This window comes from Populus nigra, chromosome 4 (genome assembly GCF_951802175.1).
Source record: "Populus nigra chromosome 4, ddPopNigr1.1, whole genome shotgun sequence".
Classification (NCBI taxonomy): domain Eukaryota; kingdom Viridiplantae; phylum Streptophyta; class Magnoliopsida; order Malpighiales; family Salicaceae; genus Populus; species Populus nigra.
The window spans coordinates 15,960,508-15,982,244 of record NC_084855.1 but is presented as its reverse complement, the minus strand read 5'-3'; the positions used below and the strand labels follow the sequence as shown (position 1 = coordinate 15,982,244).

The 21,737-nt window shown below is 31.5% G+C and overlaps 3 protein-coding genes across 11 annotated transcripts; 2 read left to right on the top strand and 1 right to left on the bottom strand.

Moving 5' to 3' along the window:
- Nucleotides 1–5,670: 5,670 nt before the first annotated feature.
- LOC133692465 (arginine--tRNA ligase, chloroplastic/mitochondrial-like) lies at nucleotides 5,671–11,554 on the top strand. Of its 2 annotated transcripts, none has more exons than XM_062113431.1 (18): nucleotides 5,671–5,885; nucleotides 5,976–6,037; nucleotides 6,120–6,256; nucleotides 6,343–6,421; nucleotides 6,540–6,641; nucleotides 6,825–7,040; nucleotides 7,381–7,461; nucleotides 7,614–7,697; nucleotides 7,812–7,916; nucleotides 8,120–8,298; nucleotides 8,391–8,475; nucleotides 8,729–8,915; nucleotides 9,101–9,170; nucleotides 9,957–10,026; nucleotides 10,198–10,287; nucleotides 10,757–10,825; nucleotides 10,941–11,039; nucleotides 11,317–11,554. In XM_062113431.1, exons 1-18 carry the CDS (start codon nucleotides 5,777–5,779, stop codon nucleotides 11,425–11,427), a joined length of 1,935 nt encoding a protein of 644 aa, XP_061969415.1. In that variant the 5' UTR covers nucleotides 5,671–5,776; the 3' UTR covers nucleotides 11,428–11,554. The 2 variants fall into 2 exon arrangements, with proteins under 2 accessions (XP_061969415.1, XP_061969416.1); XM_062113432.1 differs by having other exon boundaries at nucleotides 5,744–5,885; nucleotides 5,972–6,037.
- A 2,342-nt stretch (nucleotides 11,555–13,896) lies between these two features.
- Nucleotides 13,897–16,600, top strand: LOC133691145 (uncharacterized). Of its 8 annotated transcripts, none has more exons than XM_062111500.1 (3): nucleotides 13,897–14,187; nucleotides 14,447–14,520; nucleotides 15,537–16,600. In XM_062111500.1, the coding sequence occupies exons 1-3, from the start codon at nucleotides 14,062–14,064 to the stop codon at nucleotides 16,093–16,095; spliced, it is 759 nt and encodes a 252-aa protein (XP_061967484.1). In that variant the 5' UTR covers nucleotides 13,897–14,061; the 3' UTR covers nucleotides 16,096–16,600. The 8 variants fall into 8 exon arrangements, with proteins under 8 accessions (XP_061967484.1, XP_061967482.1, XP_061967483.1 ...); XM_062111498.1 differs by having other exon boundaries at nucleotides 13,897–14,232; XM_062111499.1 differs by having other exon boundaries at nucleotides 13,899–14,187; nucleotides 14,447–14,544.
- Nucleotides 16,601–18,043: 1,443 nt separating this feature from the next.
- On the bottom strand, nucleotides 18,044–21,719 carry LOC133692289 (probable protein disulfide-isomerase A6). Its single transcript, XM_062113125.1, has 11 exons — nucleotides 21,497–21,719; nucleotides 21,157–21,241; nucleotides 20,900–20,997; nucleotides 20,759–20,814; nucleotides 20,436–20,553; nucleotides 20,277–20,304; nucleotides 19,528–19,619; nucleotides 19,275–19,431; nucleotides 19,064–19,188; nucleotides 18,797–18,896; nucleotides 18,044–18,458 (listed from the first exon to the last, which is right to left on the bottom strand). The coding sequence occupies exons 1-11, from the start codon at nucleotides 21,649–21,651 to the stop codon at nucleotides 18,393–18,395; spliced, it is 1,080 nt and encodes a 359-aa protein (XP_061969109.1). The 5' UTR covers nucleotides 21,652–21,719; the 3' UTR covers nucleotides 18,044–18,392.
- Between the last annotated feature and the right edge of the window lie 18 nt (nucleotides 21,720–21,737).

The window sequence follows — 21,737 nt, the reverse complement described above, 5'->3', positions numbered from 1 at the left end:
GTAAATCAAGAGAAAGATTGAAAACAAAAAAAATAACAATTAAAAGAATGAGGACCAAATTTAATAAAAAAAACTAACAAAATCAAACAACTAGGGATGAAATAGAAAATAAAATTCAATTAGAAAAAATCAATATAAATATATAAAAAATTGCAATTAAGAGAAGAAGAATTGAATCAAAAGAAACAAAAATTGAAGGGCTGGTATAAATTTTTCCATAACCTATATGTATTCTGATGAAGAAAGAGAAGGGAAAAAAAGAAATAAAAAACAAAGAAAAGCCAATTAGCACTAACCAAACCTCACTACTATAGACGCATTACTTAGAAAGGAAGGGAATGTCGAGATGTATAAAATGATGTGGTTAAAGCTTGATTTCAACCACCGTTGTCATTCGTACATATCAGCGAGTTTTTTATCTATACAAATCGAAAAGGCCCCTATGATTAAACAACAACAACAAAAACCCATGAAATTAAAACCAAACCCTTGAAGCCAAGGCTAAAATACTTGAATGACAAGGGTAATTGAGTAATTTAAGTGTTCATAAAATTATATATAAAAAAACAAAAATGTTCATAAGACTAAATAACATTAAAAAAAAACATTAGGAAATTACAATCAAGCATATGAAACCAAAGCTAACAAATTTGCATAGTAAGAGTACCTATATAATTCAACTATTCATGATAAAATTGAAATTATCATGGGATCCATGGACCAAATGTTCTATTGCTTGATTTTTAAGGGCAATACAATAATTGCATTTTTATTACAAAAGTAAAAAGATAGTATTGCCCCAAACAAATCAAGAATGATAAATTAACAGTGTGTATAGATTATTTTACCCCTCAAGTAAAACTTTAAAAATTTAAGAATAAAAGGTAAAAGGATAATTTTACTACAGCCCTAAACATACTTCAATGTGGATGGACTACAATAAAAAAATATATATAATTTACTATTTTACTTAATTAAAAATCAATCGCCTGAGTTTCTAACAATAAAATGTAATTTTTATAAAATATATTAAATATGTATTACCAGTAATGCTTTTGGAATGGAATGTTGTTTATTATATTTTTTGAAAAAAATATATTTTAAAATTAACCAACCTCCATAATTTGTACGTAATAATTGCATAGTTAATAACCTTAAATATTTAAAATTAAATAATATTAATTATTTTATTCTAAATAAATTAGCTCTTAACTTATATAAATTTTAACTAAATCATTCAGTCATATTTTGATTTTTTTTCTTATTTTTTATGATATATGTTTATTTTTCACATTTATTAAGCAATTTATTTAGTTTTAACACCAAAAAAAATTATTTTTAATTACATTTTTAATGGTAATTTTAATTCAAATAACATAGTAATAAATTATCAAACAATTAAAGTGATTCCACTCACAGCACAACATAGCAATTCATTACCAAACAATTTGATATGTTTAATTTTGTAAACATGATCTAAACTTTAATTTTTTATTTGATATAGTCTTAAATGGATATCTTGTGTGATATATTTGATGCAAAAGATCCCTTTTTCCGCTCTCTCCGCATTTTATCTTTAACCCTAATACTAAATAAAGAATCAAAATATATATATAAAAAAAAATACAAGAGAGAAATAGTGAAAACGGATCAAACCGTTTAAAAAAGTTAAAAAAGAGAGAAGAATCTCTCAATTGAAATTAGAGGTTACTTCTAATAGTTTTAATATAGACTTTTATACGTCGTGTATGTAAATTTTATTTTGTTCAATAATTTTAGTTTTGATACTAGATTTGGTGCTCATGCACGTTGTGGGCTGGATAAATTTTTTCTACATAAAAAATAGTGGTAGGATAAAAAAATTCAAGACTTGAGTTATTGATTCAGTTATTAATTTAAATAACATGAATAAAAAAATATAACAACAATAAATAAATTGAAAAAAATAAAAAGAATTATATTTAAGCTCATTCAAAATATTAAACAATCAAATATTGAAGGATAAAAATATAAAAAAACAAAAAGGCCTTGTTAAATTGGATAAACTCACAAACTCCGCGATTATAAGCATAAGATTGAGATAATGTCATGGAAAAAAAACAATTAAAAGAGTTTAAAGGATTAAATTGAAATAAATTAATTTTTAAAAAGGTAAAAAAAAAATCAATTCGTGTTTGGAACAAGTGATTATAGTCATGAACCTGAGAACCCCATAGAAGATAGAATGTAAAACAATAATAAAAAAAAATTAAAAATAAGGATACAAAATAAGAAAACATCAAGTTAAAAAAAAAAAAACTTAGATGAACCTTATAAACCTAATCTAATCTCTAAAGCTTGTACCTTATGAAATCCTGGATACGAGTTCAATTAAGAAGCATAATTATCAATCAATTTAATTTTAAATGATGAAATTATGAAAAAAAAACCTGCAAAAGTAAAACAAGATAGCAACAAAAAATGGTGATACAATTTGATAGAAAAAACCCAACGAAGATGAAATTATAAAGAAAGAAAATTAAAAATGTTCCCAAACAAAATAAATAACAATTAAAAGAATGAGAATCAAATTTAAAAGATTAAAAAATTCCAAGAGAAAAAAATTAGAAAACATTTGTAAATTGATAGATTATTTATAAATAAAAAAAATAGTAGGGGATGAAATTGAAACATATTTCTATTTTATAGATTATTCAAAATTAAAAAATAGTAATCAAAAGGACATTAATCAAATTTGAAGGAAAATTAAATTATAGGGGTTGATTTGAATTTTTAAAGGGATTAATAATGAATTCAAAATGAAAAGAGAGAAAAATTACAAAACACTATCATCGATGCAAAACCTAAGATGCATTTTGAGCACATGTCATCCCATTGAGTTGGGGGTGCTGAGACCTTTCAAATGCTACTGCAAAAGATAACATTTGATGGTTAAATAGCCTCATATATATCACCTAAACAACATGAGAGCAATCCACTCACTAGTGCGTGTATGGTACGTGCAAGAATATTTTTTACAAATATTTATTTTATAGTTAATTATAATAATGTCCATGACTAACATTCAATTTTTTTTAAAAAATTGTGAAATAACAAAAAAAACCTTCAATTAAAAGTTATATTGATTTTGCCTCTAAAAACAACAAAACAATTTTACTATTTTTTTTAAAAAAAGATCACAAAACCTCTTATTGAAAAACATTATATTTTTTTTATTGCAAAGTTAAATAAGTAATTTTACCATATAAAAAAAAAGTTAAAATGACTAACATGCCTCTATATAAGTTGCTGAAGATAATTATTTCAGGTCGAAAAAACTATTTTACCTCCAATGCTTAATTCGAATGTTTTTTTTTTTTTATCAGGAGCAAATTTATCACTTTAATATTTCAATTAACAATATTTTGTTTCTCAGTGTGCAATAACTTTCCTTCTCCCTTTAGTCTATTTTACAGGTAAGATTTTTCGGTTAATCCATGTTGCATTGAGACAGGGATTTTATTTCTTCTTTTTGCCAAGTTTATTTATTTTTTTTTAAAAAAAATTGAACGTAAAGACAATCGGTATGCTCTTTGTTACAAGTCGGATCAGAAATGTTTTTAGAACAAAAAAAAAGTGAAAACATTATAAACATGTTTTTTATCACCAGGGAATAAATTAATTACAAGCAAGAAAAATTAATAAATATATTTAATAAATAAAAAGAAACATATTATCAATAAATGTTAAAACTAATTGTTAACGTTAACTAAAAACAAAGTGTGTGTGTGTGTGTGTGTATATATATATATTAAAACATTTAATCTCATGTAGCAGGAAGCCTTTTAGAGTTTCTTTTATTAAATTAATGGCAGTAAAAATTTGTATAAGAAGAAAAATAATTTGGATTCCATTAAAAAAAATATTTCACAAAATATTATTCAATAACAATCAAAAGCAATAAAAATATATATAAAAAATAGATGATTTGAAATAATAATAAAAAACACATATCTCTAATTAAAACCCTTTACTAATGTTTTTCACTTTTTTCCCCCACTTCAATAATAAGAATATTTGTTTTTTAAACATTTCATCGTAATCATAAAACAAGTTTTAACTAGAAATGGTAATATAATGATTATTTTAACTCGTGAATGTATAATAGTATTATTAAACCTAACTCGGAAGGTCAATTTAAAAATTCTCTAACCTAGCTACTTGCTTGATCTAGATTTAAAATTATGTTAGGAGTTATTATAAATTTTATTAGATTTAATAATACGAACTCATTATCTTTAAATTTTATTAGATTTAATAATTTTATGTTTTAAAAATTATTTTTATCGAATTATGTGAGAATAAAATAAGTATGAACAAAAAAAGTCATTGAATAAGATTTAAGAAAACGTTATATAAAAAAAATGCTTGCTAATGTTTTAAAAAGATTGCCATAAAACTAAGTCAAAATTTAATGATATTTAATAAAACATCATCTTTAATATATTTTTTATTAATTAATTTTGATAAAATATAATTCAAAGAAAAGAAAAGAAAATAATGATTGAGACCCTAACAAATAAAGCTAGGCCTACGCGTTGTCCACTCTTTAAAAATCAAATCAAATAATGTGTCGTTTACTAGTGTAATATAATTTCCACTCACAGGTGGCTAGAAAGTCAACCTCTATTTCTTTTTGCTAAGAAAACTTATTAAATTTTTTTTTCACTTAAAACATTTAGAAAATATATTCGAAAAACTTAATAAATATATATCTAATCTTAAACCAACCTTTAATCAATAATAATAAAAAAACACTCTGATTCATAAAAAAATCTTAAGCCTCGATCTATATATTTTATTTTGTTAAAATGAAAAGATAAAAATATCTCAATAAAATTTTTCTTATTAAATAAAAATTATTGATAATAAACTCAATTTTTTTGTGGTTATTACACCGTAGCTAATTAGTTATCTTTTCTCTTCTTCCATTGTTTATAATGACACATTCTCTCTTATTTTTTAAATTGAGGTATTGAAACATGATAAAATAGGTACTAAAATTTTAAAATCCATGCTTCATGTGCTAAAAAGATGTTGCTTTTTTGTTTAAAGGTTTAATATGGTCCCAAATTTTCAATTATTTTTTAATAAAAAATTGCATTTTCTTTTGCTAATAGAGTATTAACTTAATGTTAGAATAATTTTAAAGACGTGAAAATAATATAGCAATCTATGTGAAATAAATTATTAATTTTAAATCTCAATAAAAATGTAACATGTAAAGATAAAAAATAAAGTTAGTGATGAAAATAAAATATACTTGAATAATAAAAAATAAAAAAATATGCATATTATTCTCTCCTCTGCTTTGAAATTCTGATAAGTTTATTTTAAAAAAAAATATTGAAAAGCTAAGATAAACAAATATCTAGTGTAGGTTTAATAATATGATATATGTGTTTTTTAAAAATATTTTTTAATTGAAAATATATCTAATAAAATTTTTAATTTTTTAATTTAATTATACTAAAACCATAAAAAAAATATTAATTTATTACAGATAGTTTGAAAGCAAGGTTGTTTTTTTAATTGTAATTTGAAAAGCAAATTTAACTAATAATATGTGGTTGCCATAAAAAAAAAAAAACGGACCCGAATTTTTGAGGTTCCATTGGCAGACGCTGTCGTTTGGCTCCAGGGTTTCAAGACTTCGTCCCCAAGCGATTCTTACCTCCATTTCTCCATAGCCGCCACAGCACTACTTGCAAAAAGCGAAGCGAATAATTAATAAGGGATGATACCCTCCTGCTTAAACCTACAGCTAACTCCACTCTTTCCCTCCCCATTTCTCTCCGTCAATCGACTCTCTCTGCTACCCTCTTCTACTTTCCCTGCCTTTGCTGGTTAGCCTTCTCTCTCCCTTTCGATTCCCTTTTTATTTTACTTCGTTTTATTTTTTCTTTAATTTTTTATTTATTGTGAAACAAAGACAGCGAAATCTAGAAGACTTGCTTTTGCAGCAACAAAGGCGCCATCAATTTCAACCATGGCAGCTGTAAGTCTATTTTGTAATTTCTTTAACCTAGAGCGGTGAATATTTCTTACAGTGTCTAATATTTTTAGAAGAAAATGCTCAGGAACAAGAGAATGCTGGAAATTTAAAGCGGAAATTAGCAAAATTATTTCAGTTATCACTTGAAGCAACAGTCCCAGGTGAGCCTGATATCGAGCCGCTGGTTGCTGCTTGCACTGCCAAATTTGGGGACTACCAATGGTACTACAAACAATTCTCTAGAATTATTCTTTTGCTGTAATTAGTTATAATATTTTAATTCCAAAATGATATGGTATTTACTGCAGTAATAATGCGATGGGCCTCTGGTCGAAAATCAAAGGCCGCCCAGGAATTGAATTCAGGGGACCCCCAGCAGTTGGACAGGTATGCTTTGGATTTTTTTTCCTTAAGTAAAATATTTCTGTTACTTTTTTTGAAAAAATAAACACGGACAGCTTTTCTGTTCTTGTATAATGATTTTCTTTTTTATTGTTTTTGACAGGCTATCATGAAAAATCTTCCTCAGTCTGAAATGATAGAATCATGCTCCGTGGCCGGTCCTGGATTTGTGAATGTTGTGTTGTCTAAAACTTGGATGGCTCAGGTGTTTGGAAATTGTCCATTTTTTTTTTTTGTTTTCATTGTTTTACATTTTGTGATCAATTTCAATTTAATTTTTTTTCTTTTTATTTTAATTTTTAGAATGTACATCTGCATTGTTGATATTGTATCAATGGTTCTGATATTACTGGCATAGATTACTTAGGTTAGTTTGTTGTGGCTGCAGAACATTCAAAAGATGCTAGTTGACGGTATTGAGACTTGGGCACCAAAACTTTCCATTAAGAGAGCCGTGGTTGACTTTTCCTCACCCAATATTGCTAAAGAAATGCATGTTGGCCATCTGAGGTCTACTATTATTGGTGACACTCTAGCAAGCATGCTTGAATTTTCAAACGTTGAAGTTCTTCGGCGAAACCATGTTGGTGATTGGGGGACACAGGTTAATTCTGATATCTGATACTTTGTAATCAATGTAATTTTATTTCCCATGCATTATAAAAGCTTCAGTGGTTCATCTATTTTCTATAACTGCGTGCACTTCATTAACTTATAGACTCTCTGTATCATTTATCTTTGATATATCTCATAGCAAATAACATGGATGACCTGTATGTTTTGTGGTACTGTTCTTGTAAGAACATTTTTTAAATAGATGTTGATGCTTTGAAGATTCTTATTATCTCCTTGGTTTCCATAGGACTCGACAATTTCTAATGTATACTGGTTTTGGCCCCTCTCCCAACAACATCTAGCTAACAAATTTGTTATGTGCTTTGCAGTTTGGTATGTTGATTGAATTCCTCTTTGAAAAATTTCCAAACTTTGAAGATGTTAATGAAACAGCCATTGGTGATTTACAGGTGATTCAAAACACTATAGATCTATCAATTATGAAAATTAGAGAGTTGAAGTGGGGTTTCCCTACCTTGCCTCTAGATACCAATGATTTATAGAACAATAAATCCCATGCTAGGAGTTGATGTGATAGTAACCTGACTGATGTCATGTTTAGGCTTTCTATAAGGAATCAAAACAGAGGTTCGATGTTGATGCAGAATTTAAGGATAGGGCACAAAAGGCAGTGGTTCGCCTTCAGGTAAATTGATCAAAATTGGCTTGAGGGATTCATAAGTTTGACATCTTGTGTTTTATCTTTGGAATCTGAAACTTCCTGATGTTTAAGCATTGAATTACATCCATTTGTACACAGAGTGGAGAACAAATGTACCGAAAAGCATGGACACAGATCTGTGACATTAGCAGGAGGGAGTTTGATCAGGTCTATCAACGACTTGGAGTTTACCTAGAGGAAAAGGTATATTTTAGCTTTTTGTGTAATGCTTCTGAGGGAAAGAAAGTCCATTAAGAGAACGATCACCAACATGAAACATTTTTAACTGCATGAACATTTAGCACAGGGTGATTTGGGATTATCTAGTTGCTGTTCATCCTACTTATTTAATCTCTATCAAGATTTGATGTAACATATACCATTTGCACACTCTTCCTTGTTTGCAGGGAGAAAGCTTTTACAATCCATATATTCCTGGAGTTATTGAAACACTAACCAATCAAGGATTAGTTGAAGAAAGCAAAGGTGCTCGTGTGATATTTATTGAAGGGATTAACATACCCCTTATTGTGGTGAAGAGTGATGGTGGTTACAATTATGCTTCTACTGATATGACTGCTCTATGGTTAGTATTTCCTACTTTGCTTATGAACTTCGTACATCTTTTTAGATAACCAATTCAATTTATTAATCATTGGAAATGTTGCATGTATATAGGTATCGCCTTAATGAAGAGAAAGCTGAGTGGATTATTTATGTTACTGATGTTGGCCAACAGCAACACTTTGATATGGTGTTCAAAGTATGTATCATTTGCATATCTTTTCTGGTGTATCATGTTTGATTTTGCTCTTAATTTCTTTGCGTTACTTTTTATTTACCTTATGCAAGTTCTTTTTTCCCTTTTCATCTGTTACCTCTAAATGTCAATTTTCATAACTGCTTATTCATTTCAAATTTTCCATGTGATGCTTCTTTAAATATTCAGGGTAGTGCTATTTTTAATTTGTGATTGGATGTAGGAGGTCTAACATTCTTTTGGCTACCTAATGCAGGCTGCCAAACGTGCAGGTTGGCTCCCAGCTGATGATAGGCAGTACCCTAAAGTTAGCCATGTTGGTTTTGGTCTTGTTCTTGGAGAAGATGGGAAACGATTTAGAACTCGCTCTACTGAAGTGGTTCGGTTAGCTGATTTACTTGATGAAGCCAAGACTCGCAGCAAAGCAGCACTTATCGAGCGTGGTATGATAACTTGAATGATCTTTGATGAACATGTGTCAAATTTATATGCTGCCTTGTAACACAGGTCTCTTTATCTTCCTTATATTTGTACATGGAGTGGTTCACCTCGTTTCATGATGAATTGCTTCCACTTGGCCTTTTTCTTAACTTTGAGAGTTTGAAGATGTGCTCTATATCCTTGACAGGTAAGGCTGCAGAATGGACTGAAGAGGAGCTTGAGCAAACTGCCGAAGCAGTTGGTTATGGTGCTGTGAAGTAAGCTGTATATTCTACCTTGGCTTGACTTTTCTTTAGAAGTCTATTTTGTCATCAGAATCATCATCACTGGTTGATTTGTTGGTGTCTGTTTTCTTACATGTGATGTGATTGAGAAACTTGGAGAAATAAGGGTTGGGGGCTATTGGAGAGAGAGTTCAGGAGTTGTGGTTGAGAATAATTAGATTTGATGGGAAAAAGATAAATATATGAATGAGAATCAATGGGACGAATTGAGAGTTATAACATGCTGAAGGAGCTCTGGCTGGAGGAAAGGCGCATTTAAAGTTCAGATAATTATGATGATATGGGGTTTTGAATGTGAATCAATGGGACGAATTGAGAGTTATAATAGTTCGAAGGAAACTATGTTTCACTTTGATTATTTGAGGGTTTTGGCATGTAACACCTATAAGCTATCATCACTGACAAAATGATATCATAATTATTAGGCCTGATTAGCTTGTGACTTGACTTTCAAATGATTAGAGCTTAGTTTTATTAGGTGTATCATGAGTTTCCGACCCAAGAAAAAATTAAGTTGCCAAATCTGAAAATTAGGTGAAACTGGCCAGCTCTATGTTTTTATGAGGCTGCATCATCCATAATCTCATGAAGAATAGTTATTATCAGTACCTGCTCGGATGGTTTTAGTCTCTGGAACTGAACTGGATTGCTATTTGTTCCATTTCCATTTACACCATTATTTTGTGGTTTGATTATATTTCAGAACTAGAATATCAATGCCTCTTTTGACAACGTTAAATCTTTAACATTTCATGGCAGGTATGCTGACCTTAAGAACAACAGATTGACCAATTACACATTTGATTTTGATCAAATGCTCAACGATAAGGTGAATATGCCATTTCTTGCTTGCTTGTTACTTTGTGAGTTGGTTATTATAGGGATGACTGCCTGTTGTTATTGAGGAATGAGGACCACTCCTGTCTCTCTCATTGTCATTGTATATTATTTATGATCACCCCTACCAGTACCTGTTTCTTACCTTTGAAAATTTATGCAGGGCAATACTGCTGTTTATTTGTTGTATGCACATGCTCGGATCTGTTCAATTATCAGGAAATCTGGTAAAGACACGGGGGAGCTGAAGAAGGTAAGTATTCAGTTTAGTTGAAAACTGTCTCACTGTTCCTGTTACTGTTGCATTTCAATATTCATAAGACATGTAAACATCTTTTTTTTCTTTCTGTGACGTGACAGTCCATGATTAATGCTCACTTGGAGTCTGTCACAAGACTTATTTTAGAAGCTACTTGTTGTAATCATTTTTGATCTTGGGTGTTTCGGCGCTACTAGTGCAATATTGAATCTTCTGATTGAGAATATATTTCAATGGTTGTGCTGCTTGCTAGTTTTCTGCTTAATCTGTTCACCCAAATTTCTTGCAAAACCAACAATTAGGTGGCCTTGTGTTTCTTATTTTGTTGCTTTCTTAAAAGTTTTTCATCACATGGGATGATGCAACTAGATAATTCTTGCCATGAGAGAAGTGGTGGTTAACAATCTCAACTTGTGGAGTTTGATGTTCTGTTTTGGTTCTCATATCTGTTCTGATTATGCAGACTGGGAAGATAGTGTTGGATCATTCTGATGAACGTGCGCTGGGGCTTCATTTGCTACAATTTGCTGAGGTGAGACAAGTTTTTATAGAACCAATCTGTCCTTTACCCTTTTTAACTTGCTTGCATTATATTGATTATCTTGCAAGTTTTGAGTGTATCAATTCATTTATAATGTCCTTTGCAGGTTGTTGAGGAGGCCTGTACTAACCTACTGCCAAATGTGCTGTGTGAATACCTCTATAATTTATCTGAAAACTACACAAGATTTTATTCCAATTGCCAGGTATGATTGAACAATGATTGGTCTTTATACCAATGTTAGAACTATGATTGTCAACGCTTCTGACATGCACTTGCTTGCTGTTCAATTGGATGGATGACATGGGATGAGTTAGCCATCTCAATGCTTGTACTAGTATACCATATCCTATGTTTTGTCTTCATTTCTCACATAAAAACACTAGCAGTATTGCTTGCTAAGTTAAAGGTTCTAATACATGATACTAATGGAAAATACAATCTCTGGAGATTTAAAAAATCTTTGTTGGAAAATTGTGCAGGTTGTTGGTTCAGCAGAAGAAACTAGTAGGCTCTTGTTATGTGAAGCAACGGCTGTGGTGATGAGGAAATGTTTTTTCCTTCTTGGTATTAAACCTGTTTACAAGATATAACATCACATGCCCATGATGAAGAGTTCTAATACACTTATAGCACGTTCAGAATTGTATTAGACCCTATTGGCATATTTTGTTGGACGAATTCAATGTGCAATTGATGAAGCATTAGGTTTTCGATTTATTCTAGCGAGCTGATTTTTCCTAACCTAAAAATAGGATGTCCTGCAATGAAACTTGGGTTAACTTTAGTAACATACGATCCATTATATGAAATCAAAAAACTTGTAAAAAAGAAAGTGAAAAAAAACTACAAAGCATCTAATTAAAAAATATAATTTTAAAAAAATATGATCTTGAAGAAAAAAGCTCTAGTGTTAACTTAACTATCTTAAAAAATTAAAATTTCAAATGTAGCTAGTAAAAAGTTAAATAAAAAAATCATAAAAAAACATAGAAAAAAAATGACAGAAAAGTTTAATAAAAAATTTGAGTTAATCTGAGTTGAATATAATAACCTATTCTTAATATAACCTAACATTAATAACTTGGTTTTGATATATTAATAACTTGTTTTCAATATAATCTAGTAGAAAGAATAGTATAAAAGTTACAACTTTTTATGAAAGAGCTCAAGAGTAAATAATTTAATGTTAAATGATAAAACTAAAAATAAATTAATATAAAAAAAAGAACTCAAGGGAAAAAAATACCAGGTTAATCTGAGTTAACTCGACTAAATCATCACTTGCAACACAACATTGAGATAAAAAAATTGGTCTTTCAAAAGGACATAGAAAAAAAACCCGAATAACTCAGGCTAACTTGACTAATAAGCACTCAGGATAACCTAATATAAAAAAAATAAAATTTTTTTCAAGGGTTAATAACTTAATACTAAATGATAAAATTAAAAAAAAATCAATTTCATAAAAAGAAACATCAAGGAAAAAAAATCTAAATCAATCCAGATTAACTCGACTAATCTGTTATCCAGGATATAAGATTAGGTTAACCCAACAAAAAAAAAATGAAACAAACAATGAAGCTAAGAACATAATAACTAAATGTCAAATGATAAATTAAAAAAAATATTTTTTAATAAATGATTTAAAAAAACCAAACTTAAATAGGGTCTAGATCATGAGATGTGGATTACCTAGCAAGAAGGCAATCATAAAAAAAAATAATTTATTTTTAAAGATGATATCTTTATTTTTTCTCTTAATTTTTTACCCTTTTTTGAAGTTTTGTTTTGTTATCTTTCTAGTGTGACTTGTTATTTTTACTTTCTTTGCATTTTGTTTTCTAATATATATATATATATATATATATATATATATATATATATATATATATATTAATTTCATCCTTCAATATTAAGTTTATTGGGGATTGAGTTATATAATATTTTAGTTTATTTTTATAAGGTTATCTCAAACTCATGATCTAATCCGCGAGTTTGACGAGTTAACTCAGTTGACTCGAGTTTTTTTTTTCCTGATTGACTTCCCCCCTCCTTTCAATTTTATCTTTCAATATTAGGTTAATAGAGAATTAGACTACATGATTTATTTCAGTCTATTTTCTATGAGGTTATCTCCTTTTCATGACTCGGGTCACGAGTTTGACAAGTTAACTCTGATTGACCCGAGTTGTTTTTTGTGTCTTTTTTTAATTGTGTTTTTTTTAAATTTTATTTTTCAACATTGAGTTTATTGAAAATTGAACTTCATAATTTTTTTGATTTACTTTCTATTGGGTTATTCTAGTTTATGACCGGATTATGATTTTAACAGGTTAACCAATGTTAATGCGGATCTTTTTTGGGTCTTTTTTAATATTTTTCAGTTTTATTCTTTAACATTGGATTTATTAGAAATTAAATTTTATAATTTATTTTAATTTGTTTTCTATAAGGTTATCATAATCTCATAACTTAGTATGCAAATTAAAAAGTTAACCCAATTTAATCCAATATATTGTTGTCTCAATGTTTATTAAAATATCTCATTTTAAATATTTATTTTGAATCAAATTATATTATTACCTGTTACCAAGACAACTAAGTTATATTGGATAAATTTCTTCATTATTTATTTTTTTTTATTAAAAAATCATTAATAAAATCCAAATATTTTTTTACATTAAAAAAACTTAATCTTACTCGCAGTATGATGCATGCCAATTATCTAGTCACGTCTAGACCTGATTTGATCTCCATAGATATATTCTACACGCTGATGTCATAAAATTCTCACATGTTGGGTTGTTCAGTGCCGAGCCTAACATAACCTTGAATCTTGTTTGTTTGTTTGTTTGTTTTTTTTTTTTTTTGATAAAAATGCTGTTTTTTTAATATATTAATTTTAAAAATAAATAAAAACTTTTTTAAATAATTTATTTAGAATATTTTTTTTAAATTATTTTGATATATTGATATTAAAAATAAATAAAAATTTATTTTAATTCATTTTAAAAAATAACTTATGTGGAATACACTTTTACGATGGGAGGTTATTCGTGGTCTTTCTTTCATCGAGTCTTGACCAAACCTTTTCACTTTCCTCGTTTATCTCTTATCTTTCGACATTAACTCCCAACGGTAACATAAACAAATGAAACATTTCCATCTTAAACGAGGTTAGAGATTTGAGTTAGAAGACAATATATATAATATAGCAGAAATTAATGGGTTCGGATTCGAACGCAGTCCCATCAGCATCAGCATCAGCATCAGCATCAGCATCGACATCGACATCGACATCAACACCATCGACACCAAATGGGAAGCGAAGTAGAGATCCTGAAGATGAGGTCTACCTTGACAATCTCCATTCTCACAAGCGTTACCTCAGTGAAGTTTGTTCCTTTCTTTTCTGTAATTCTCATATTTAGCAGTATGGGTTTTCTTTTCTTTAATTCTTTTGCTGACAACCGGCCACCCTTTCCCTTCCCTTGAGGCTCTTGAATTGGCTTTTATTTTAATCTTTCTCGTTATACTTTTTTAATTTTCTTCATCGTTTCTTTGGGGTTTAATTTTGGGCTGAAAAATTGTGAACTTTTTTGGTTGCAGATAATGGCATCTAGTTTGAATGGATTAACGGTCGGAGACCCACTCCAGGACAATCTTATGGAATCTCCTGCCAGGTCTGACACCATGTTTTTTGCCAGGTGATTTTTTTTTACTACTCGTAATACTAAAATGATAAAGTTTTCAAGTACTAATACTTTGGTTTTGGAACTTCTGTGCCGTTTCCTTAAATATTAGTCGATGGATTGCATAACCACTGTACTAAAATTACAACTTGATAAGTTCATATTTCCAGAAACAGGAAGTTGTCATTTGATAGCCTCATAATTTGAAGCTCTTTATAGATATCCTATACAAATCTGTGGATTATGGCAATAATCATTGATGGACTCAGGCTGCTGTTTTTATCCTCAAATCATTATACTGAGAGATGTTTGTTGACCGTGGTTTATAACAGTTTTGTGACTTAGAGTAAAGAGATTCCTTTTAAGTAAATACTGGTAGGAAATTTTCGGTAATGAAATTTGCAGTTTGCCTAGGGATTTGGCTGCATATTATCTACTATTTGCTTATGCAAAATCAAATCCCGGGGATTAGGTGCTGCGGTATGCTCTATGCAGTCTCTGTGATGGCAATAGAGGCATTACCCTTCATCCTGGCCTTCAAGTTGGACTCGAGGTTGATGTCTCTCATGTACTTTAATAGATTTGAGTCACCAAATTCTGTTCTTTTGGTTCAATAGCTCCAAGTGGAAAGTATTGTTTCATTGACCTGGGAACAAAGAAGTCTTTAAGGGGGTGGTCAAAAGCCAAATTGTCATAGAAATTGCTGTTTGAAGTTTTCGTAATCTGAAAAAAATGTGATTGATAGATCAAACCATTGGCTAGATAAAATAATTGATTTCATATTTAAATTGTTGGGGCCTGCTGTCACTACTGGTAAGCAGGGCTTGATTCATGTTCTTTTTTGGTAGATAATTTATTCGAAAGATTCGCTTCTACCTTGAATTGTGCCATGGGCTGATAAGACTCTTCATTTTTTGATCTGGCTGATTGAGAGGAAAACCATCTATTTTATTTTTATTTCGTTTTTAATACTTGTTCACTTTGTTTCCTCACATTTATCATTTCAGGGATGAAATGTCCTTGCAATATTCACCAATGTCAGAAGACTTTGATGACTCTAGATTTTGTGAGACCCCTATAAATGCTTGCTCGCCTCAATCTGAAAGTCTACCTGGCAGTCCAGTTTCTCCATATAGGTACCAAAGACCACTTTGTGGATTCTCTTCTGCTCCTTATAGCAGCTCTTTCTCTTCACATGGATGCAGTGTCACTTCTTCACAGCATCGTCAGCGAGGCTCAGATTCTGAGGGTCGGTTTCCGTCATCACCTAGTGATATATGCCACTCAGCTGACCTGAGGAGGGCTGCACTCCTGCGTTCTGTGCAGATGAGAACACAACCTACTGGTTCATCATCCTTTGAATTGCCATTTGGTTCAGGACAGGAGCCTGGATCAAACATGGAAGCTGAAGAGCGGCCATGCTCATATATGAAATCCTTGGTTGAAGAGAGGGAGTATCCACTCGAGGAGTGTTCTTCAATGAGCATCTCAGAACCTGAATTTAATGAAGAGAAGGCCTGTCGGGTTTTAAATATGAATATAAAAGGGAATGACTCTGGAGGTTAAATACTTTCGGATTTGTATTTGCAGACCCAACCACCAACTCCGACCGTATCTTGTGCACCTATACTGAAGTGGTTTAGAGTTACTTATCAGTGACTAGCTTGCCATGACAGATTTTGGTTAATAACCATATCATGGATCGCATTTGAGGCTCATGAGGTCCAATGCTGAATAGCACTTCCGGTTTTACTGCTGGCTGTTTCACTATCCTCCACCCTCTCTCCTCCAATGGGGGCCTCAGATTTGACTTATAAATTGCTGTGTAATATCTGGTGTATACATATTTGCTAGTGGCAAAATCTGGCCAAAGCTTAACTCATGAAGCTATTGACAAAATCTGGCCATAGCTTAGGTCAGTGCTGCTGTAACTTATGATGTTTACATTTTGTATTTGCGACACTCACCCTTTGCTCCGCGTTCCCTTCTTTTTGTCTTGGTTGTATAACAGTTTCGAGATTTTGATGAATTGCAATGCCATTGGCCATACAGGCTAGAACTGAAGCTTAAACTGTTACGTTGTCCATTTATTTGTCCATGTTTCAAAATCCAACATATATATATAAATATCTAAGATATATAGTGAATGAGATGGTGGTTAATTAATATGTTCAAGTATATGGATTTTATCTCTTTAATTTTAGGAATTTTAGGTTTATGATAGAAGCTTGAGTACATACAAAGACAATTCTAATCAAAGATATTTAAAGATCTTCTAATGATAAAATCAGTATATATGGAAAAGACAATAAATGACTTAAAAGAGTTTTAAATTTAAAAATAAAAATATTTATTCTTGAGTTCTAAATAAGTTAATATTTACGAAATAAAAAGTTATGAACCGTTTACCTAAATGGTTTAAGGGGTATTTATACCCCCTGAATCTTGTTGTTTTTAGAGAAAGGAAGGACTAGAAAGTTCTTTGCTTTCGATGGCATTAATGAGAAACAAATATCTCTTACATATTAATGAAACAATAAGTATAGTAAGTCCTTTAAGATATCTTATATACATATATGAGTATAAGAAAATCATTATATCAATACGAATGGTTATTCTAGATGGAAAGACATGATGGTTTATCATAAATTTAATACTTTTATTTTAGAGGATCATTTAGAATTGGATACATAGTCTTAGAATTTAATAATGGTAGAATCTAAATATTTTAGATCCAAATACTTTATCAAGACCCATACCCATACTGACTTAGACTTGACTGATTGTCAAGTACAAGTTTCTTGATCGCATGTTTATTAGACCTAGATTACCTTGAACTTGGCTAACTTCCATGCACAAATTCTTTGGGAGGGAAACGTTAAGATTTCTTGATTTCTTTTCTATTTATAAAAATCTTAATCATCCTGCATACCTTTTGTCTTGTTAAGTGATCATGCACTTAACACCCTACACAACATACATGTAGAGGCCGAATTTCTCCTTACTCTTTGACGCAATGTTAATACAGTCAATCTTGTCATTTATGCCATGTCAAGATCATACCCTAATGGTATGTTTGGTACAATAATATGATGTGATATAATCAAATGTGTGATGAAATGGGATCGTATGTTTTTATTTTGTTGCAAAACTTTTACTAATGTAATGGAGGCTTCGATGAAGTTTTATTTTAGTCTCTGTGATTAAACAAATTATTTTATATTTATTTACACCTGTTCCTTGCTAAACGCTGCGCGTGAACAGTCCATGGTGATGGTATCTGCCCGACCTCTTTCCACTGAATCAAGATCTCAAATCCACCAAAGCCCGCAACTCCAAACATCGCAGCGCAACTTGGGTTGAGCTCTCTACAGAGAAGGGATGATTTTAGGTGTAAACATCAATACGATCATCGCCAGTTAACAATGGCGAGGGCTTCCAAATTATTCCAGAACAGTCACAATTCATATAATAGCCAACAAGGAAGATCCATACAGGCTAAACTTGCAGAGCATAACTAAACTTCTCAAGATTCTTGATCATACGTTCAATCGATCACAACAGATCAATAGGCAGATATTCATTTGTCTGATGCGAGATTCATTTGAAAACTAGAAGTTTCTCCACTGAAAATAAAAGGTACGAAAGTAAAAATTAAGGCATCTAAATATACTTCACGAGCCAGTTAAGGTTTCTCAAAATCATTTCGTTATAATGAACCTGCTCAGTCTAAATCCAAGGGATACAGATTTTAACTGCGAGAAGAAGACTTGCCCAGATTACTTCAAAGTGAAGGTTGGGGTTGGGTAGCTGGATGATGTTTACCCCCAAAATATAGACGAGTGAAACAAAAGATCAGGAGATCAAGCAAAAGTTGATAGAATGTTCTTCTTCAGGGTGAATTCATCTGCCTTTGCCGGGCTTATTGACTGCACCATCAACAATAGAAAGGATATGATCAATTAACAGTCATCACAATTTTCACGTAATTACTCAAAACTCATTTTCTACTCATGCAAAAGTTCTTATCATGATCTGTCATCCAAACCTCCGAATTGGAGTTCTCTAAAATATCATGAAAGCCCTACGGTATGATTATGTATGATCTTATTATGAATATTGTTCATACTATAGCTGTTCGACTCCCTTTACAAACATGGCATGCTTCAACTAAGAGAGACAATCTAAAAATGTCAAAATATAGCTGTTTGACTCCTTTTACAAACATGGCATGCTTCAACTAAGAGAGACAATCTATCAATCTTACCTTTTCAAGCATTCGCTGCAGCCGCTCAATCTCATTCTTGGCATAATCAGCACCTTTCACCATACAAGCCTTGGCCGCCTTCAAATAAATCTTTCCATGCCTATAAACATGGAATAACATGTGGTTAAGTTTTCCATTCACTAGAGATTTAACAAGAATAAAGGAAGTCAATTGCAAAAGACATGACAGCTTTGAGTGATCTTGTAAGGATATCAATACAAGCCAAAATGAATTTTAAACACTAGCTGTGACCATGCCATGAAGTACCTTGCTGTGGAACCCTTGAGTTTCTCAACTTCCTCTTCAATTCGGGAAAAGACTGCTTTCTTCTCATCATCACCAGCAGCTATGAACTCTTTTACCAAGGCATCCAAACTTTCAACTATACCAGCCTATCAAGTACATAAACATAACACGATTAAAAGATTCAGTCAACAACAACAAAAGGATTAAACTTCCATATTTTGTGATAACTGACCTTGGAGGTCAGTTGTCCTTTACCATCGCGACTGGTTCCAGCCTTTTCATTGATGAAAGCAACAAAGTCATCCAAATCTCTCCCACCCTCGTACTCTTCCCCAGCTTTGTTTCCTTTTGGAAAGAACTTCAATGTAGGGAATCCACTTACTCCATACCTGAATGTAGCGTAGATCATTAGCAATGTCCACTCCTAATGTGGAGAACCCTTTTCACAAAAAAATAATTAGCTAACTGGAAAAGTTTGCCCTTACTTTTCAGCTAGATCCCTATATTTGTCAGCATCTAGATTGGCAACCACGACATCTTCCTCAGATTTAAATGCTGTGGCTACCTTTTCATAAGTCTGAAGGAACAAACCAGCAAATTCCAGATCGTCAAATTGTGCAGGAAAGACCCAGATAGAACCATGAACAACAATGGGCGCATGAACACGCACGCAATCACCCACTCATGTGATTTACAAACTTGCCTAGTATTTGGGCAAGTTAGCATTATGCCCACTTTTAAGTTGGATGTAATACATCCTTTAACTTAAAACCCTTCAAGGCTATATGTGTCAAACCATTAAAAGCTAAAAAATTAGACCTAAACTCTCTCCCAGATGTATAGTGTTCGATCATCTCTCTCTTTCTCCACCACATCCTTCTTATCTCACATTATGGCTTTTCACATATAACCTTACAGAAAATTAAAAAAACTCTTTCAATAGGCAAAAGAATCACATAAATAGACACAAGCTACAAAGAGCAAAGAGGCAAGAGAGAGAGAAGATAAGTGAAGAGGAGAGAGTTGGCTTTTATTTATTTGTTTATTTAGTGAATTGTACCCTTAAAAAAGTTTAAAAAATGACTTCAGGGATGATTTGTATCTAACAAAAATGGGAACAATGCTAGCCTGCCCAGATAATAAGCAGGTTAGCAAATCACATATTCCTACAAATGTGCATGCGCACGCATGCACACAAAATATAAAGGGAATGGAAGGAAGGAGCTGTACATACAGGAGCTAGGTTTTTGCAATGGCCACACCTGTAAGAAGTAGAAATTGTAAATCACCGACATATAACACCTTCAAGACTGAGATAAAGGGAGATTTAACAAAAACTCAAGATCACTATGGTTACTAACAGTGGTCAGCATACAAATGGATGGGAGCTTACCAGGGTGCGTAAAACTCAACCAAAACATCTTTGTTTTCATCCAAGACAATATCATTAAAATTATCAGCAGTTAGCACCACTACACTGGATGCAATTGCCGCTATCTTCACATTTGACCCTGTAAATAACAGCCCATGAGAAACCTCTAGTGTTTTTTTTCCAGTTCACATGATGCTGATGGCGAGATTACAGAAGTATTGCTTTTGTAAAACAATTCCTTGAAGATGCAATAAGTCAAAGACTATAGCAGATAGACCAGTTTTATCAGATACGCTTAGGGGAGAAGGGGGGATTAATTTAAAAAAAAGAAGAAAAAGCAGTACCTCCTTCATTATTGACAAACTCAGCTAGTGCTTCTGCGGTTCGTGGTCCTTCATACCTATTGTATATAAACCACAAATTCGCATTTCATGTAAAGCATTAAATTTGGACATTCTATCGGTGAAGTTTAATAAAATTCTCACTTTTTAGGTTCGAGCGATCCTTTAGGAAACCATTGAAGAGTTGGGTATCCAGAGACCCCATATTTGCTGCATACACCTTTATGCTCATCACAGTCCACCTGCACCACATCATCAACAATTTACACAGTGACGAAGTAAGGTGAGGTATCAATAAATCTCTGACAAAAACAGCAGCTCCTATTTTCCAGCAAGGATCAAAATAGTTATTTGCGTTGACCAATATGAAGAAAAAAACAATGAATAATAATAAGGCTGACCTTTCCGATCAAAACAGCCTTTGCCTTCTTAAAGCTGCTTCCAAGCTTCTCATATTCAGGAGCTAGCTTTTTACAGTGCCCACACCTATTACATTCAAAATTACAATTTCTTCCTTCTCACCAAATTCTTGAATGATCCCGCTAAAATTCATTAATCATTTCTTTAACTAATGGCTAATCACATGATTCGTAATAATATGAAAAAACTAGATTAATTAAAATAACAAAATCACAAACAGATCTATGGATCAACCAATCACGATCATTTCAGCATCTAAAGAACTAATCTCAGCTTAATAAAAACTAGGATGATTTGAGAGATCAACTAAGAATCACTGACCAAGGAGCGTAGAACTCAACGAGAGCGCCTCTGTCTTGACCGACTTCCTTCTCGAAGTTATCTTCTGTTAACACAACAACATCGTCCGCTAAGGCTGAAACGGCTAACAAAGCCATGGTGCCAAAGGCATACCAGATCTGATTATACCTCCCCATTTTCTTCCTCGTTTCTATTTTTCTCTGCTTTTTGTTTCTTGCTCTTAGCTCAAAGGGAATTAAAAGAGGTATTTATATGCCAATTC

Excerpts from the sequence above, each read along its gene's own strand:
- LOC133692465 (XM_062113431.1), top strand. The coding sequence starts at position 5,777 with ATGATACCCTCCTGCTTAAACCTACAGCTAACTCCACTCTTTCCCTCC. Across the intron at positions 5,886-5,975 it reads TACTTTCCCTGCCTTTGCTG|CGAAATCTAGAAGACTTGCT; the intron begins GTTAGCCTTCTC and ends AAACAAAGACAG. Across the intron at positions 7,698-7,811 it reads AGGCAGTGGTTCGCCTTCAG|AGTGGAGAACAAATGTACCG; the intron begins GTAAATTGATCA and ends ATTTGTACACAG.
- LOC133691145 (XM_062111497.1), top strand. The coding sequence starts at position 14,062 with ATGGGTTCGGATTCGAACGCAGTCCCATCAGCATCAGCATCAGCATCA. Across the intron at positions 14,233-14,446 it reads ACAAGCGTTACCTCAGTGAA|ATAATGGCATCTAGTTTGAA; the intron begins GTTTGTTCCTTT and ends TTTTGGTTGCAG. Across the intron at positions 14,545-15,536 it reads GACACCATGTTTTTTGCCAG|GGATGAAATGTCCTTGCAAT; the intron begins GTGATTTTTTTT and ends TTATCATTTCAG.
- LOC133692289 (XM_062113125.1), bottom strand. The coding sequence starts at position 21,651 with ATGGGGAGGTATAATCAGATCTGGTATGCCTTTGGCACCATGGCTTTG. Across the intron at positions 20,554-20,758 it reads GTTTGTCAATAATGAAGGAG|GGTCAAATGTGAAGATAGCG; the intron begins GTACTGCTTTTT and ends TGTTATTTACAG. Across the intron at positions 19,432-19,527 it reads TATAGGGATCTAGCTGAAAA|GTATGGAGTAAGTGGATTCC; the intron begins GTAAGGGCAAAC and ends CGCTACATTCAG.